The sequence below is a fragment of the Piliocolobus tephrosceles genome, chromosome 9, assembly GCF_002776525.5.
Source record: "Piliocolobus tephrosceles isolate RC106 chromosome 9, ASM277652v3, whole genome shotgun sequence".
NCBI classification, from domain to species: domain Eukaryota; kingdom Metazoa; phylum Chordata; class Mammalia; order Primates; family Cercopithecidae; genus Piliocolobus; species Piliocolobus tephrosceles.
The window spans coordinates 70,478,071-70,497,077 of NC_045442.1; the positions used below are offsets into that span (position 1 = coordinate 70,478,071).

The following is a 19,007-nucleotide window of genomic DNA, read 5'->3' on the forward strand; positions in this document are numbered from 1 at the left end:
AGTCAAAGATTTGTAGCTCACAGAAAATAAAGAAGTACTGTGTGGGTGTGCCTGGGAAGGAGTTTTGCTAAGAATTCTTACTAAATAAAGTTCAATCAGTCAAATGTTATTGTACTCTTCAAATTCTCCAGAGAAATAAATTGTCAGCTTCCATTTAAAGATTGTATTTTGTTTGAATATGTGATGTTAAAGTGAAATGTGACATATAAGAATCTAAAGATGATAATTAAAAGCAAATAAACATAATAGCATTCTTACAATGTCTTTTGCAGGAGAGAATTAATACATTTAGCAGTGTTTCTTTGAATAAACTTGTCCATAATGAAAGCTAACTAAAATCGCATTAAAATTTATCCACTCCTTAAAAAAATTCAATGTGTATTGAGACACAAGTAGGCACAAATATTTTCTTTCGTTGTCTAATAAGAACTTAAAGGAACCTGAGATGTCACCTATAATAAACTCCTTTGTGTTTCAGAAAAGGAAACTGATGGTCACAGAGGTAATGATTTGTCAAAAGTAATAAAGTTATTGGTAAGTCCAGGATTCGAATCCCTTCTCATTCCCAGGCTCCTGACCTTTACATGCACACTATTTTAGGGGGACAAGTTTTAAGAAGTTTCTCTTTTTGGATATGAAATAGATTCTTTAAATAATATTATTTTACTGATTTTTTAAATTCATATTAAATGAGGGTATGTATTTTTGAGTAACATGCAGGGAAAACATTCCACATTCATGTTATGACAGCTGGGCTCGTCAAGGCTTTGCAAAGCTCTAAAAGTAGGATATACACTTTTAACTTTTGTCAAGTTGTGATTTAAAATTAATCGAAAAAATCATAAGGACATCTTGATTTTGTTATTCCTGTCTTTCAAAGAATCTTTACACATGAAAAAATGAAACATTTATAAAATTAGCCCAATTTGTCTAAAAATAAGGGTAGTTTTGACGGTTGTGAATTTATTTTTTTTAAAAAACTCAGGAATAAGATTATGATTTTAAAAATGCAAGTTTTCAAAAAGGGCAGGATTAAGTTTTGTATTTTTAAGCCATTTAAAAATGAGAGTTAAAATTTAATAATAATTATAAAATTTATGACTATAAAACCAGTATTAGAAAATTAATAAGATAGATGAATGTAAATAAAATATAATTATGCATAATCCTATTTTCCAGAGATAACTAATAATAACATTTAGGTGTGTTTCTTTCCAATCATTTTTTTCTATGCATATATGCATATATGGTGTGTATTTTTTTAAACACAGTTGAGTTCATACTCCCTTTTGTTTTACCTTTTTCATTTAACATTATATCTGAGTATTTTCTTATGTCCTTAAAAAGTCTATGGAAACATTTTATAATAGTTCCATAACATTCTGTAATTTATTTAACTATTACCCTATTTCTGGTTACTTAGCATATAATAAATTTTTGCTATTGTTAATGAGGCTGAAATGAATAACTGGATATATAAATCTTTATACACATTGGTCTCTCTTTTAATGATATTTGCCTAAAAATTGGAATTACTGACACATATTGCCAAAAATCTTTGTAGTAGAAATGTACTAATGTATACTCCTGTTAATTTTATATGAGAGTGCTTGTTTTATCGCACCCTTAACAAACTGGTTGTGTTTGAAGAGAACTTTGCTATTATTTTGGGGCCTGAAGCATTTGTTGAAGAGATTAGTGGATGGGTCCACATTTTTGTTATGCTATCTGGAGGCACTTAGCTATTTTGGATTATGTCTCTGAGTGCTTTTATAGGGCCAGACTAACCACAAGATTAGATAAAATATATGGAATATTTACATACCGGTCTTACGAAGGGCAGACTATTCAGACCCACTTATCTTGATTCAACTATTCTAATTGTAAAAAGGCTACTGAAGGTTAAAAATTTCAATTGATTATTTTCTCCTAAAGTAGGATAAGCTAGGCTTTTAGGGAAAGAATAGGGTTGAAATAAATTGTTCAGAAAATTGATCAAAAGTAGTAGTTATTCAGTATTCTCTCTCAGCTCGCTTCTCTTCTCTCTCTGTCTCTGTGTGTGTGTGTGTGTGTGTGTGTGTGTATTTAGAAGAAGACTAGGTGGAATGGAAAGATTAATAATAGAGCATGAAAGTCTGGGGAAGGGAAGTTGCTATGAATAAAAGAACTTCTGCCTCTACCTGGAAAAATATATCTTTACTTTTGTCCCTCCATTATTGACTGTGAAAGATCACATGAGTCCTCTTTCTTGAAATAATATTTTTGTGTTTGTAACTGCTGAAATGACTGGTACTTAAATTTTGAGAGAATAAACTTTTTGAAAGTTTTGTTGACCATTAGTGAAAAACTTTTTTTTCATTTCCTACACTACATGGATTTTTTTTTTTTTTTTTTAGACAGGGTCTTGCTCTGTTGCTCAGGCTAGGTTGCAGTGGTGCAAAGGTCACTGTAGCCTTGAACTCTTAGGCTCAAGCCATCCTTCCATCTGAGCCTCCCAGGTAGCTGGGACTACAGGTGAGTGGTCTCCCTATGTTGCGCAGGCTGATTTTGAACCCCTAGGCCCAAGTGATCTTCCTGCCTTGGTCTCCCTAAGCAAGGAGAACAATTGCTGTTCTCCTTGTTCTGTTGTGTGAACAATTGCTCCTGGCCAGACAGCTGATTGGCCAGGCGCAGTGGCTCACCTGTAATCCCAGCACTTTGGGAGGCCAAAGCGGGTGGATCACCTGAGGTCGGGAGTTCGAGACCAGTCTGACTAACACGGAGAAACCCCGTCTCTATTAAAAATACAAAATTAGCTGGGTATGGTGGCACATGCCTATAATCCCAGCTACTCGGGAGGTTGAGGCAGGAGAATCACTTGAACCTGGGAGGCAGAGGTTGCAGTGAGCCGAGATTGCGCCATTGCACCCCAGCCTGGGCAACAAGAGAGAAACTCCGTCTCAAAAAAAAAAAAAAGCAGATCACAAGGTCAGGAGATTGAGACCATCCCAGCCAACATGGTGAAACCCCATCTCTACTAAAACACAAAAAATTGGCCGGGCCTAGTGGCGCACGCCTAGGGGATCGCATGAACCCAGGAGGCAGAGGTTGCCGTGAGCCAAGATTGCACCACTGCACTCCAGCTTGGTGACAGAGTGAGACTCCATCTCAAAAAAAAAAAAAAAAAAATTAGATGCAAATATCAAAAATGAGTTTAAGAAATCTTTGGTGTGGCTTCAATTTTATTAACTATTTTAATGTTGCAGACCCATATCTTCCCTTAATTATACTGAATTTAGTATATTTGTTAAAAAATAAAGTTTTAAGACTACCTGTTTTGGTATCAAAATTATTATTATTATTTTTTTTGAGATGCAGTCTCGCTCTGTGGCCCAGGCTGGAGTGCAGTGGCGCAATCTCCACTCACTGCAAGCTCCAGCTTGGGTTCACGCCATTCTCCTGCCTCAGTCTCCCAAGTAGCTGGGACTACAGGCGCCCGCCACCACACCCGGCTAATTTTTTTTGTATTTTTAGTAGAGACGGGGTTACACTGTGTTAGCCAGGATGGTCTCAATCTCCTGACCTTGTGATCCGTCTGCCTTGGCCTCCCAAAGTGCTGGGATTACAGGTGTGAGCCACTGCGTCCGGCTAGTTTTTTTTTAATTTGAATTTTTTTTTTTTTTTTTTTTTGAGACGGAGGCTTGCTCTTGTTGCCCAGGCTGGAGTACAGTGGAGCAATCTCAGCTCACTGCAACCTCCGCCTCCCAGGTTCAAGTGGTTCCCCTGCCTCAGCCTCCCAGGTAGCTAGGACTATAGGTGTGTGCCACCAGGCCCAGCTAATTCTTGTATTTTTAGTAGAGATGGGGTTTCACCGTATTGGCCAGGCTGGTCTCAAACTCCTGACCTTGTGGTCCTCCCCCTCAGCCTCCCAAAGTGCTGGGATTACAGGCATGAGCCACCGCGCGTGGCTTTAATTTGAAAATTTTAATGTTACAAATCAAAGGTAGGTGTTACCAAAGTATGTTAAGCATGAGCAAAAGTGCATTTGATTGTTCAGAGGGCCAAGTTCATGTTAGTTTTGGGATCGTGCCTCCAGAGATGTAAGTTTAACTATTATGATAATAACAAAGTAATAATTATGCCATGTGCCAAGGATTCTATTAGACTCTTTACTATAGTTAATTAAATTTTAATCTTCACAGTGCCCTGAACAGCATGTAATGGGTAAACCGAGGGACAGACAGATTAAGAACCAGATTAAAGGCCTGACGTGGTGGCTCATGCCTGTATTCCCAGCCTTTTGTGAGGCCGAGGTGGGCGGATCACTTGAGGTCAGGAGTTTAAGCCCAACCTGGCCAACACCGTGAAACCTTGTCTCTACTAAAAACACGAAAAAAAAAAAAAAATTAGCTAGGCATAGTGGTGCGTGCCTTTAGTCTCAGCTACTCGGGAGGCTAAGGTAGGAGAAATGCTTGAACCCCGGGGATGGGGTGGGGGGATAGGGGTGGAGGTTGTAGTGAGCCAAGATCATGGTACTGCACTCCAGCCTGGGTGATAGAGTGAGACTCCATCTCAAAAACAAAACAAAAACAAACAAACAAAAAAAAACAGCTTAAAGTCATGCAGGTAATAGGAAGTCAAGCAGAAGTTGCAAACCAGGTATCTCTTGCTACCTTTACAGCCTTGCTACTCAGCCTGGCCCACAGACCAGAAGCAGTTGGTGAGACCTGGCAACATAAAGAAATGCAAAGTTTTGGTTACTGATACCTGCAGTGCCAAACCTGCATTTTAACAAGATCCACGAGATTTGTATGCATGTTAAAGTTTGAAAAGCACTGATGGTTTGAAATGTGGATTATCTATCAACATTTCCCACAAGAGAAGGTGGGTAACTCTAGTCAGTGTCTCCACCACTTTGAATTGCTAATCCAGCTGCTGCTTTGCCTCATATCCTGTTTAATCCAGAGGAACAACGGACTAATTTTGCTTGTGGACCTTCGGTCAAAGTCTTAACCACACCAAGTATAGCTCAGTGTTTTAACAGCTTTTACTCATGGACTGAACACATCAGTTTTATAGACCATGGCTTCATTCTGGATAGGCATTTCCCAAATTAAAGAGAACAATGCTAAAAATAGCATTTTCTAAGGAAACTTGAAATCTTTGGGAATATTTGATGTGTTTTATGGCTAGCAAGGAAACAGATTTGTATAAACTGGCTTCCTTACTAATTTGATTTTGTGAACTTAATTATCCTATCACAGGGACAGTGATAGGCAAGGCTAACTTAGACTGTAGAGCAGCACTGTTCTGTATAAATACAATGCAAAATTCCTGTAATTTTAAATTTTCTAGTAGCCACATTAAAAAAGATAAAACAAGGCCAGGAGTGTTTACTCACACCTGGAAGGCTAAGGTGGGCACATCACTTGAGGCCAGGAGTTTGAGACCAGCCTGGCCAACACGGTGAAACTCCGTCTCTACCAACAATACAAAAAAAATTTAGCCAGGCATAGTGGCGCATGCCTGTAGTCCCAGCTACTCAGGAGCCTGAGGCACGAGAATTACTTGAATCCAGGAGGCGGAGGTTGGAGATCATGCCACTGCACTCCAAGACTCCATCTCAAAAAAAAAAAAGAAAAGTGAGATGTAGTCCAACCAAAACAATACAATTGTGTTTAATGGAAAAATATATTGTTTCAGTTATAAAATTTAAATGAATTAAAATTAAATAAATTAAAAATTAAGTTCCTCAGTCCCATCAGCCAATTTCAATATCTGATGGTATTGGGTTGCTTCTGATGTAACGGATTTCAGACATATGAAATTGATCACCATCCTAGATGGTCAGTAAGTGAATGCCACTGGATATTGTAGTCTATTAATAACATTGTATAACAGGGCCCAGTCATTCACACCTATATTCCCAGTGCTTTGGGAGCCCAAGGTGGGAGGGTTGCTTGAGGCTAGGAGTTCAAGACCAGCCTGGGCAATGTAGTGAGACCCTGTCTCTAAAAAATAAAAAAAGAAAAAAAAAATTATTGCACAGAGAATAAAGCAATAAAGAAAAGCAATTTAGATCATAAAGCATTTACTGATTTCCCCTTTTCATAGTTGGAGTTAATTTTCCTTTTACTGGTTCATAGTTTCTTAACCCTTCAACTGCATTAAACCTGTAAGATTAGAGTCAGGAGTTAGGGAGCCATCCACTTTTCCCCCCTATGGTCTTAGATTCTTTTTTTATAGCCCGCATGCTTCTCTGAAAAGTGAGGTAATTAAGTGTGTCAAATAGGATAGTCTTGAGTGGGGCCCAGAGGCTGTAAAATTTTATGTCTGTACCTGATTCACCTGGCAACTTGCTAAAAATACCGATGTCCAGGCCTTCTTTCTAGATTCTGATAAAGTGACACTTTCCATATTAAATAAACTGCTCTAAGTGTTTCTGAAGTTCAGGAACGTTTGGGACCATCAGATCCAGCAACTGACTCTGAAAGGCTGCGGACTGGAATTAGCACGTTGTGCTGCTGTTGCCAGGCGTTTTATTTTTTCCTAGGCTGAGGCTTCCCAGGCTGTTGCTTTCCCCCCTCCTCCCCCCCTTTGCAGATGGATTTTGCTGGCTGTTAAATCCCATTCCCGAAGACCTGCCCTGACAGCGCCTCTTTCCTAAGTGCTGTTAAAGGGACCTGAGCTTGCCGAGGTAGACCGTGGCCATGTGACTGCTAAACCGGTTGCCAGAGGCGCGGCCATTTTTGGGGCGGGCACCCAATCTCTCGCCTTGTAAACTGCGGGGTGACGGGGACGCTGTTACCAGGACTCAAGATGGCCACCGCGCCCGCTAGTCAGCTCGGTAGCCCGCGCGCCAGCGAGGTGGCACGAGACACGCGGTGGCCCGCGGCGTCTGGGGACGATCTCCAGCCCTTCGCCCGGGGCGGAGCGCCTGCCCTCCCTCCAATCAGCACGCGGGGCCGGCTTGCCAGGGGCCGCCCGCGCGCGGGGTGTGTGAGGACGCGCTCCCAGTCGCTGAGTGCCTGAGCCGGGAAGCAGTTGCTGTGGTACCTGCTGCTGCCCGAGCGGACGTAGAGCATCGGACGCGGGCGCCGTGGCGTGGGGCAGGAGGGCGAAGCCATGACGTCCGTCAGGTAACGAGCGGGCGGCTGCCTCGACTGCTCCGGGCTGGGCGTTAGCCTCCTGAGCGCCTGAGCACTGTCGCCCCTTCTCGCGGGTGGTCTAGAGCCTGTCTCCGCCGCTGGACCCCCTGGTGTTGGGGGTTCCCTCCGCACTTTTCATATGGGCATTTCTGCTTTCCTCAGAAGTTTTCGGGTCTGTGGCACATTGGGGAGTCCTGTGTGTCGCTGCTTGGTTGAGGTGACCCTCGCCCAGATTCCAGGGTTGCGAGCGTTCTTGGGTGTGTAGTGGATTTCCCATGAAAAATGTGCCCCACCCGCGCCCCCGGGGGCGGCCCAGGGCCGGAGGAAGCGTGGCGTGCACAGTGTGTGTCATGTCTGCGTGTCATGCCCTCTGACAGAACTTCATTGTTAGCCGGGAGCAGACCTGCAAAATTGGCCCTTCTCTGATGCAGGTATATTGCCCTCAAGTTGTGAAATTGTGTGTCTCTAAAATGTTTGCTCATGACTGGAATTAGGACCCTGGTTCCCGAAGGTACCATCTTGTTTCTTTACTCCTTTTATCTGAGAGTCACAAGTAAAATGAGTTGGGAGATACTGGGCATGTAGCGAAAGCCGTGAAACTGGAGACTTTCCCCCAGTTGCCCTTCCAGTTTGGAAGGTTCTTTTTTTGTTAATGGGGACAGGATAATGGGCTTGTCCGCTTTCTCCCAGTAGCCTTGACTGTTTAATTTACTCTAGTTCAACTATTTATAAAAAGAGATAAATTGCCTTATGTACCCAGTGTTCTGACTGGCCTTTTTAAAAGCAGAACTTGGGCTTTATTGTCCCAGAGAAAGGGAGGCCCCAGCACAAAAATGTGAAGAGAAATAAAATAAGCTCATTTTTGGTCTATGAGCTTTCCAGACTCCACCCGTCCTGGTGATTTAAGGGCTTCTCAATGGCAATTTTTACTACATTGTGTTTAAGAGATAGCTTGGGAACCTAACCCTCAGTAGGATCAGTAAGATCTAACTGTGCTAAACTCGGACACAGTCTGTCTCTTAAATTGCATAATTGTGTATATATATATATATTTTTTTTTTTTTTTGAGACGGAGTTTTGCTCTTGTTGCCCAGACTGGAGTGCAATGACACGATCTCTGCTCATTGCAACCTCCGCCTCCCTGGTTCAAACGATTCTCCTGCCTCAGCCTCCCGGGTAGCTGGAATTACAGGTGTCCACCACCACAGCAGGCTAATTTTGTAGTTTTAGTAGAGATGGGGTTTCACCATATTGGCCAGGCTGGTCTCGAACTCCTGACCTCAAGTGATCCACCCGCCTCGGCCTCCCAAAGTGCTGGGATTACAGGCGTGAGCCACCGCCACTGGCCTAAATTGCCTAATTCTGTACTAACATAGACAACGTACTTATCTCATTATGCAGAAGGAGATTCAGGTGCTGAAACATGGAGACCCCCCCCCACTAATTAGCTACTAATTAGGTGTAGGGGTCAAATACTTTCTGTGATAAGAATCAGTTGTTATGTGGATTCAGTTTTAATTGACTGTCATCTTCCTGACCCTGTCTCATTGGAGAAACATCCAAATCTAAAGCTTCTGCTGTTTAATAAGTGACAGCAGCATGTATCTTTTAATGTAGGGGTTGATAGTTGTTTTTAAAAGACTGATGTAAAAGTTGACACCATCCTTACTTTCCATGTTTTGAAAGGATGGATAACTGATAATAAAATTTATTTATGCTTGTTTCTTGAGATGTCAGTCTGTATTTTACATACTCTTGAACTATATAGTAACATGGCTCGAAAAAGCTCTTTTAGATGTTATTTAAACTAGCTATTACATTTTACACCTGAGGAAACTGAGACAAAGAAAAGTTGAGTGCCTTATGCAAAATCATTGGCAAAGTTAGGAATTGAATCCAGATTTCCATGATCTAGTGCTCTGCATGGTGCCTTTATAGAAAACAATATACTACTTAAATTTCCTTAAAAAGCTGTTTCTGTGGACAGAAATTGTAAAGTATCATGAGAGACAACTATAGTAACTCTTTTACTTTCTTCTTATCCTGCAATGAACTTGATAACTGGGGTTCAGAAGTAGGCAGGGTTAACCAAGAGAACACAACTGCTGGATGTTGGGGGGAAGAGCAGGGAGGCCACTGAAAGTGAAGTGACTCTATGTAGTGATAGTTTTCAATGAGCTGGTCATCCTACAGATACGAGCCATTTCCTGGTAAACACTACATTTAATGCAATTATGTCATATCTTTAGTTTTTGCAATTATGATGTCAGACGTGTTCCTGTCAGAGGCGTTTGAGCCAGAGCTCAAGATGGAGCCATAGCGACTCCATCTTGAATAGGGGCTGGGTAAAATAAGGCTGAGACCTGCTGGGGTGCATTCCTAGGAGGTTAGGCATTCTTAGTCACAGGATGAGATAGGAGATTGGCAGAAGACACAGGTCACAAAGACCCTACAACAGGATGCAGGAAAGAAGCCAGCAAAAACTAACCAAAACCAAGATGGTGATGAGAGTGACATATGGTCATACTCACTGCTTATTATACACTAATTATAATGTATTAGCATGATAAAATACTCTCCCACCAGTGCCATGACAATTTACAAATGGCATGGCAATGTTCAGACCTTACCCTATATAGTCTAAAAAGGTGAGAAACCCTCAGTTCTGAGAAATCATCACCCCTTTCCTGGAAAACTCATGATTAATCCACCCCTTGTTTAGCATACAATCAAGAAATAACAATATACTTAGTTGAGCAGCCCATACCCCTGCTCTGTCTTTGGAATTATCATCCTTTTGTTTCTTTAGTTCTCTAATAGACTTGCTTTCACTCTATGGACTTGCCCTGAATTCTTTCTTGCATGATGTCTAAGAACCCTCTTGGGGTCTAGATCAGGACCCCTTTCTGTTAACACTCCCATTTTGTGCTCAGTCTAACAGTAGCCTAAAAGGTAGGTATTATTGACTCCCTTTTACTGATAAACTGAATGATTACAAGATATCCAACTCTGACTTTGTGTCCAATGTTCTTGTTTTTACACCACCCTTAATTGTTGCTAAATATAGTACTATGTGACTCTTTTCATAGCAATGGCTATGAAAGAATATAGGATTGAAAATCAATGAGGACCAATGGCTAGAATATCTTGGGCCCAATTGAGAGCCTTTTTTGAGTTACTGATCTTCCATTTCTCCTCTCTCTCTCTCTCTCTCCCTTTCCCTCTCCCTCTCTCCCTCTCCCTCTCTCCCTCTCTCTCTCTCTCTCTCTTTCTCTCTTTCTGTCTTTCTTATTTTTTGAGACGGAGTCTTGCTCTGTCGCCTAGGGTGGAGTGCAGTGGCGGGATCTCGGCTCACTGCAACCTCCACCTCCCAGATTGAAGTGATTCACCTGCCTCAGCCTCCCGAGTAGCTGATGCCCACCACCACGCCCAGCTAATTTTTGTATTTTTAGTAGAGACGGGTTTCATCATGTTGGCCAGGCTCGCCCTTTTTTTTTTTTTTTTTTGGGGCCGCGCTCTGTCGCCCAGGCTGGAATACAGTGATGGGATCTCAGCTCACTTGAAGCTCTGCCTGCCAGGTTCACACCATTCTCCTGCCTCAGCCTCCCTAGTAACTGGAACTACAGGCGCCCGCCACCATGCCAGGCTAACTTTTTGTATTTTTAGTAGAGACGGGGTTTCACCTGTTAGCCAGGATGGTCTCGATCTCCTGACCTCATAATCTGCCCGCCTTGGCCTCCCAAAGTACTGGGATTACAGGCGTGAGCCACTGTGCCCGGCTGGCCATGCTGGTCTTGAATTCCTGACCTCGTGATCCACCCACCTCGGCCTTCCAAAGTGCTGGGATTACAGGTGTGAGCTACCGTGCCCAGCCCCATTTCTCTTTTCTATTCTGTACATTTGTTTGATGAAGTAACTCAGTAGAGATACTAATATGCGTCCTACCAGTGTTGCTGGATAAGTGTAAAGGTGCTTTTAAATTTTAAAGCATTTAAAAAATAGAATAAAAGCACTTTGAGCCCTCTAGACAATGGTGTCATGTGAGAAAAAATGTTTAAATCTTAAATTTTTAGACAGGAAACAAACTTACCTAATTTTATCATTTTACAGTTGAATTAAAGCCCAGAGATAGTGTGATGTGTTTAAGTTCACACAGTTACATATCTTGAACTAGATATGAGATCTCTGGATACCTTGTTCAGTTCCCTTTCTAGTGTAGCATTCAACTCTGAGGAATTCCTAAATAATGATTTTAAATGAAAACTTTTTTTTTTTTTTTAACTTAAGATCTTTGAATTTGGCTGGAGATAGTATTTCATCATTTGTATTCTATTCTACTACTTAATTACTGATTAAGAGTCTAAATGTACAGGCTCTGAAGCCAGGTGTCCTTGGAGAACAACTTATATGTTTTGTTATATATATCAGATTCCTACTGGTCTTCATTTGGGAAATGATAGAACAGATTTGATAAATTGATGCTTTTGTCATTTTAAATGGCCCAATAGTGAAGTTGGTGCCTGAGTTAAATTCAGGAGACAGAGGAAGATGTAGAATGTCAGGATTCAAAGAGGATCTTAGCATTTTACTTTTTTTCCTTTTCTATACTGGACCTTGTGTCCAAAGTGAAGTGAAATGTCCTACTTAGACCTAGTGGTAGAGCCTAAGATAGAATTTAGATCTTCTGACTCCTACTTTATGTATTTTTCACTGAGCAACACTATTTCAAAATTCCCCTCTGAATATTGCCTTGTTTTCCTAACATCAGTGTCTAGTCTGGTTTTGGCCATTGCTTACAGCTTGGGTTTGTGCCAGGGAAGACTAGGAAATGGAGTTTGGGAGTATTTGCTGTAGAGCTAAGGAGTCCTATTCTTTGGTCTGCCCAGATGGGTCAGGTTTGGTCTTCAACTATTCTGGGACTCTGGACATTACTGTGCCTTACATGATGATTCTGGAACCCACTTTTGTGGGTTAAAGCCTACATTGGAAAATTTATGTGGGCAGTGGGTGGGGTCGTGGGGTATTTTCCTTCTAACACAAAACTTTTTGAGGTATGTCCAATAGAATCTGCCAAGCCACTCAGAACATTCATATGGAGACTAAAATCTGGCTAAGATTGAAACTGTCTCTGTTGAGTTGGTTTCTTTAGAGCCTTAAAACAGAGTTTTCAAACTCATTTTTACCTGGGTTTTTAAAATAAGAATTATAAATTCACATTACTGCGCAATTTTTTTTTTTATGCTGTGGGATTTTTTTAGAGAGGTAAGTGAGCTTTTAAAATAAAATGAAATTGTTTCATTTATGGAATATTTTGAAGAACTAAAACAGGAATCTTTATTATTTATTTATTTATTTATTTTTGAGACACAGTTATACTCTTATTGCCCAGGCTGGAGTGCAATGGCACGATCTCTGCTCACTGCAACCTCCACCTCCCGTGTTCAAGCAATTCTCTTGTCTCAGCCTCCTGAGTAGCTGGAATTACAGGCGCATGCCACCACGCCCAGCTAATTTTTATATTTTCAGCAGAGATAGGGTTTCATCATATTGGTCAGGCTGGTCTCAAACTCCTGCCTCAGCCACCCAAAGTGCTGGGATCACAGACGTGAACCACCATGCCCGGCCAGGAATCTTTCTTTTATGTGCAACGTTGTCAGCTGTTAATGGTCCTATTTATAAATAGGTCATCTTTGTTTGAGAAAAGCATATAAGGTTTTCTAACTCCAAATCTTTGCAGCCACAATATTGCTACATTAAGCAGAATTGTCAAAGATAAAACTTGAACCAAAGTGATTTTCTCGACTGTTTGAATGTTAACCCTTTCCTGCAATATTGGTTGACAGTCACATCTCCCTACTTCTTCATACCTCCTTGGCTTTATTTTTTTATTTTTTGAGATAGGGTCTTGCCCTGTTGCCCTTGCTGGAGTGTGGTAGTATGAACACAGTTCACTGCAACCTCAACCTCCGGGCTTAAGTGATCCTCCCACCTCAAGCCTCCTGAGCAGCTGGGAGTATTCCCACTTGTAGTCCCTACAGTCCCACATGTAGTCCTGTAGTCCCACGTTTGTATTTTTTGTAGAGACGGGGTTTAACCATATTGCCCAGGCTGGTTTTGAACTCCTGAGCTCAAGTGATCCACTTGCTTTGACCTCTCAAAGTGCTGGGCCTCCCAAAATGCTGGGATTACAGGCATGAGCCATGGTGCCCATCCACATCCTTGGTTTTAAATTGTTATTTAAAAAATACTGTTGATGGGCACGGTGGCACATGCCTGTAATCTCAGCACTCCAGGAGGCCGAGGTGGGAGGATCGCTTTGAGGCCAGGAGTTCAAGGCCAGCCTGGGCAATATGGTAAAACCCTGTCTCTACAAAAAATAGGAAAATTTGCAGGGTGTGTGGTATGTGCCTGTAGTCCCAGCTACTGGAGAAGCTGACTCAGGAAGATCCCTTGATCCTGTAATGAAATATACTATCTTTTTTTTTTTTTTTGAGACGGAGTTTTGCTCTTGCTGACCAGGCTGGAGTACAATGGCACCATCTCAGCTCACTGCAACCTCCACCACCCAGGTTCAAGCGATTCACCTGCCTCAGCCTCCCGAGTAGCTGGGATTATAAGCATGTGCCACCACACCTGGCTAATTTTGCATTTTTAGTAGAGATGGGGTTTCTCCATGTTGGTCAGGTTGGTCTCGAACCCAACCTCAGGTTACCTACCCACCTCAGCCTCCCTAAGTGCTGGGATTATAGGCATGAGCCACTGCACCTGGCCATGAAATGTATTATTAATAAAATACTGTAATAAAACATAAATATACATTTTTATTTTTTACTTTTTACTTTTTTAACTGGCATTCTGGTCTGAGATTATTTTATTTTATTTTTATTTTATTTGAGGTGGAGTCTCGCTCTGTCATCCAGGCTGGAGTGCAGTGGCACAATCTCAGCTCACTGCAACCTCCACCTCCTGGATTCAAGCAATTCTCCCTGCCTCAGTCTCCCGAGTAGCTGGGATTACAGGTGCCCACCATCATGCCCAGCTAATTTTTGTATTTTTAGTAGAGATGGGGTTTTACCATATTGGCCAGGCTGGTCTTGAACTCCTGACCTCAGGTAATCCACCCACCTTGGCCTCCAAAAATGCTGGGACTATAGGTCTGAGCCACTGCGCCCGGCGGAGATTTTTATTTTTTAAATAGCAAAGCTAGGTTATGAATAGGATGACCATATGTTCCAGTTTGCCCAGGACAATTCTGGATCATGCCTGTTATCCTGACATTATTATTTATTTATTTTTTCTTTTGTAGACACAGGGGCTTGCTCTGCTGCCCAGCTGGAGTGCAATAGTGCAATCATGGCTCACTGTAACCTTGAACTCCTGGGCTCAAGTGATCCTCCCACCTCAGCCCTCCAGAGAGGCTGGGACTATAAACACACACCACCATGTCTGGCTATATTTTGTGTGTGTATGTGGGGGCGGGGGATGTGGGTAAAGATGGGATCTTACCATGTTGCCCAGTCTGGTCTTGAACCTCCTGGCCTCAAACTCTTGGTCAAGTGATCCTCCCACCTCAGCCACCTAAAGTGCTGAGATTATAGGCATGAGCCATTGTCCCTGGCTATCCTGACATAATTATTAATAGACACATAAATGTGTCTCATTTACTCTCAAAAGTGTCCCATTTGGATAATAAATTATCTGGTCACCTACATATGCATTATAATCATTTTGTTGTACTAAGTTTTGTTTGTTGAAATGTTATTTGAACTAGGACCATAAGATAATGGAATTTTGGCCTATTTTGGGTACATTTGGATGTTTTTCATTGGTCAGACATTTTTATTGTATGGAGAGTTCTGAGTATACAAATATATATTGAACAGTAATGCATATGATTTGAAATTAGGGAATATTTATCTTACTTTTGGGTGATTACATAACCTTGAGGAACCTCTTGTTTCCTCATCCGTTAAAAAGAGATAATAGCAATACCTATCCTACATAGGTGTTTTGAAGATATTAAAGAAGTGACATATCAAAAAATGCATTTTAAGTTGAAAATTGTTATATAAGTGTTAGTCATGTCACACATGTGCTTTTCTGCAATTGAATTTAAAATGAGTAATTTTACCCAGTTTAGGGGAACTTACTATTTGATAGAGCACTGGTAGTGTTTTGCTGTAAAGGACAGCAGGGAAATAATGGTAGTTGGAAGTATATGCTAGGCTGAGGTTTTCTGTGGGGAGGGTTTGAGATTTTCACATTTATGTGCTGAAAAGAGTGGTCCAATAGAAAGCAGAAAAAATAGATGATGCTTGACAGAAGGAAGAAATCAATGTTGAGTAGGAAAGAAGGATAGAATCTAGAATACATATGGAAGGATTGGCTTTACATAACCAAGAGACACATTTCCCTAGTCTGTTCACTTAAAAAAAAAATGCCAACAATATAATTTATTTATTTATTATTTTTTTTAAATAAACAGAATCTCTCTCTGTTGCCCAGACTGGAGTGCAGCTGCCTGATCTCGGCTTACTGCAACCTACCTCTCTCGGGGTCAAGGGATACTCCTGCCTCAGCTACCTGAGTAGCTGGGATTATAGGTGCACCGTGCCAGGCTAATTTTTGTATTTTTTGGTAGAGACGGAGTTTCACCATGTTGGCCAGGCTGCTCTGGAATTCCTGACCTCAAGTGATCTGCCTACCTCAGCCTTCCGAAGTGCTGGGATTACAGGCATGAGCCACTGTGCCTGGCTCTCTCAGTATAATTTACATAAAGTCAGATCAACCTTCCCTTCCTTCCCTTCCCTTCCCCTTTCCCCTTTCCCTTCTCCTTTTCTTTCCCCAGGGTCTTACTTTGTCACCCAGGCTTGAATGCAGTGGTGCAAACACGTCTCACTGCAACCTTGACCTCCCCAGCCCAAGCCATCTACTTGCCTCAGTCCCCGAAGTAGCTGGGACTACAGATGTGCACCACCATGCCTGGCTTTTTTTTTTTTTTTTTGTGTTTTTTTTTGTAACAATGCCGGGGGAGTGGGGTGGGGGTGGGGGGGTCTTGCTGTATTGCCCAGGCTGGTCTTGAAGTCCTGAGCTCAAGTGATCCACCCACCTCGGCCTCCCAAAGTGCTGAGATTACAGGTGTGAGCCACTGTGCCCGACCCAGCCTCTTTTTAATTAATTCTGTCCGCCTTCTCACCCAGGCAACCACTTTTGTACTTCTTTTACTATAGATATTAGTTTTGCCTATTCTAGAACTTCACATAAATGGAATCATATAGCAAGGAGTATTTTGTGTCTGATTACTTTTGTTCAATATAATATTTTTGAGATTTACCCATTTTGATGTGTGTATCAGTAGTTTTTCCCTTTTATTGCCAAGTAATAGTCCATTATATGTGTGTAGCAACAAGTTGCCTATTGATAGGCTTTGGGTTATTTCCAGTTTTTGGTTACTATGAATAAAGTTGCTATGAACATTTTTGTATATATCTTTATGTGGACTTGGGTAAATATCTAGGAGTGAAATTGCTGGGTACTAGGGTAGATTTATGTTTAACTTTAGAAACCACTAAACTTTTCCAAAATGGAAAATTTAACACATTTTACATTCCCAACAGTTGTTTTATGAGAGTTCAGTTTTCCACATTCTTCACAATGTTTGGCATTTTTAAAATGTAGGCCTTCTCATGAGTGTGTGCTTGTATTTCATGGTTTTAGTTTATATTTCCTTGATGGCTAATAGTTATGTGATTATTGGCCATTTGCTTATCTTTTATTTTGAAGTGTCAGTTCATTTCTGAAATATTATCACTGAATAATATTTCATTGTATAGATATGCCACAATTTATCCATTTATCACTTGATAGATATTTGGATTATTTTCACTTTTGGGCTATTATGAATAATGGTGCTATAAACATTTATGTACAAGTTTTTATTAAACTTTTATTTACAACCCTATTTTATTGGGTTGTCTTTTTGTTGCTGATTTGTAGGAGTTCTTTTTATATCTGAATGCAAGTTATTTGCCAGGTTTCTCAGATTTTACACACACAGACACACACACACACACACACACTTTCTCTAAGTATTTTCTCCTAGTCTGAGCTATGTTGTTGCATTTTCTTAATGTCTTTTGAGAGCAGAACTTTTAAATTTTGAGCAAGTTGAATTTGTTGATTTATTTTATTTTATGGTATTACCTTTTCTGTTCTAAGAAGTGTTTCCTTACCCTCTGCTAAGCTTGTGAAACTATTCTCTCATGGTTTTTTTCTAGAAGCTTTATATTTTTGTCTTTTGTATTTAGGCCTATGATCTGTCTTACTAATCTTTTGCTATCATGTAAAGGTTTCTCAAAAGGATTCTCAATTAATTGATTAGATAGCTATAGGTCTTTTCTTGGATTTGTTTTATTCTGTTGATATATTTGTATCTTCTTATGCCAATGCCACACTGTCTTAATTACTGTAGCTTTATAAGATTGGTATTGTTACTTTAAATTTTGATAGAATTCATCAGTGAAGCCCTGTGGGCCTGCGGAAAAAAGCAGAAGGTTTTAAATTAGTTTAATTACTTTTACAGGTTTAATTACTTTAGCTGATATATAAGCATTCAGGTTCTTCGCTTTTTCCTGTGTCAGTTTTGAGAAGTTGCATTTTTAAATGAATTTATTCTCAATTGTTGAGTTGTTATAAAGTTCATAAAATTTCCTAATATTCTGCTATTGCCTGTATGAACTGCTGTATTTCTCCATTTGCATTCTTGATGTTGGTACTTCTTTTGAATTTTTGGATCAGCTTTGCTAGGAGTTTAGCAATTAATCTTTCAAAAACCCAGATTTTGTTTTGTTGAATTTCTATTTTGGTTATGTATTTTTTATTTTAATGTATTTCTGCTCTTTTAATTTCCTTGCTGTACTTTTTTTTTTTTTTTCCCTTGAGACAGAGTCTTGCTCTATCGCCCAGGCTGGAGTGCAGTGGTGCGATCTCGGCTCACTGCAAGCTCCGTCTCCCGGGTTCACAGCATTCTCCTGCCTCAGCCTCCCGAGTAGTTGGGACTACAGGCGCCCGCCACCACACCTGGCTAATTTTTTGTGTGTGTTTTTAGTAAAGACGGGGTTTCACCATGTTAGCCAGGATGATCTCGATCTCCTGACCTCATTATCTGCCCTCTGCGCCCAGCCACCTTGCTCTACTCTTTTGGATTTGATTTGCTCTCCTTTTTCTACCTTTTTTGAGTTAGAAGTTTATTGTTTTAAACCTTCCTTGTTCTCTAATGTGCATTTCATTTCATGTATTCATTCATACATTCATTCAGAGTCTCGCTCTGTCGACCAGGCTGGAGTGCAGTGGTACGATCATGGTTTACTGCAACCTCCGCCTCCCCAGTTCAAGCGATTCTTCTGCCTCAGCCTCCTGAGTAGCTGGGACTATAGGCGCCCGCCACCACGCCAGGCTAATTTTTGTATTTTTAGTAGAGACAGGGTTTCACCATGTTGGTCAGGCTGGTCTCTAACTCCTGACCTCATGATCCACCCACCTCGGCCTCCCAAAGTGCCACCACGCCCAGCCACGTTTCTTTTATTATTATTGTTTTTTCTTTGCTAACCCCCAGTAGTCATTCTAATGTACATTTCTTACATAATTAACATTTTCTTCTAAGTACTCCTTTAGCTGCAGCATACAGTTTCGATGTGTGCAATTCTAATTTCTATTTCCATTGTGATTTTTCTGGACCACAGGTCATTTACAAGTTTGTTTAATTTCTTAATATTTGGGATATTCTAGCTATTTTCAATTTTACATGGTGTTCAGGGGATGTGTTGTTGACATATTGTGTACATATTTGTACCATATATCTGTAAATGATAAGTTGCTTAT

At 40.9% G+C, this 19,007-nt stretch overlaps 1 protein-coding gene across 3 annotated transcripts in view; it reads left to right on the plus strand.

The window, feature by feature from the left end:
• The window catches only part of ADK (adenosine kinase), a 591,886-nt gene that overhangs the window by 18,365 nt on the left and 554,514 nt on the right, over positions 1-19,007 (plus strand). Inside the window, exon 1 of one of the 3 annotated variants that reach the window (XM_023204900.1) lies at positions 6,725-7,118. The exons of the other annotated variants lie outside the window; for them this stretch is intronic. Within the exon in view, the coding sequence (XP_023060668.1) occupies positions 7,105-7,118 (14 nt within the window). The 5' untranslated portion in view covers positions 6,725-7,104. Of the gene's footprint in view, positions 1-6,724; positions 7,119-19,007 lie in introns of those variants that run through there. 3 annotated transcript variants of the gene reach the window in all.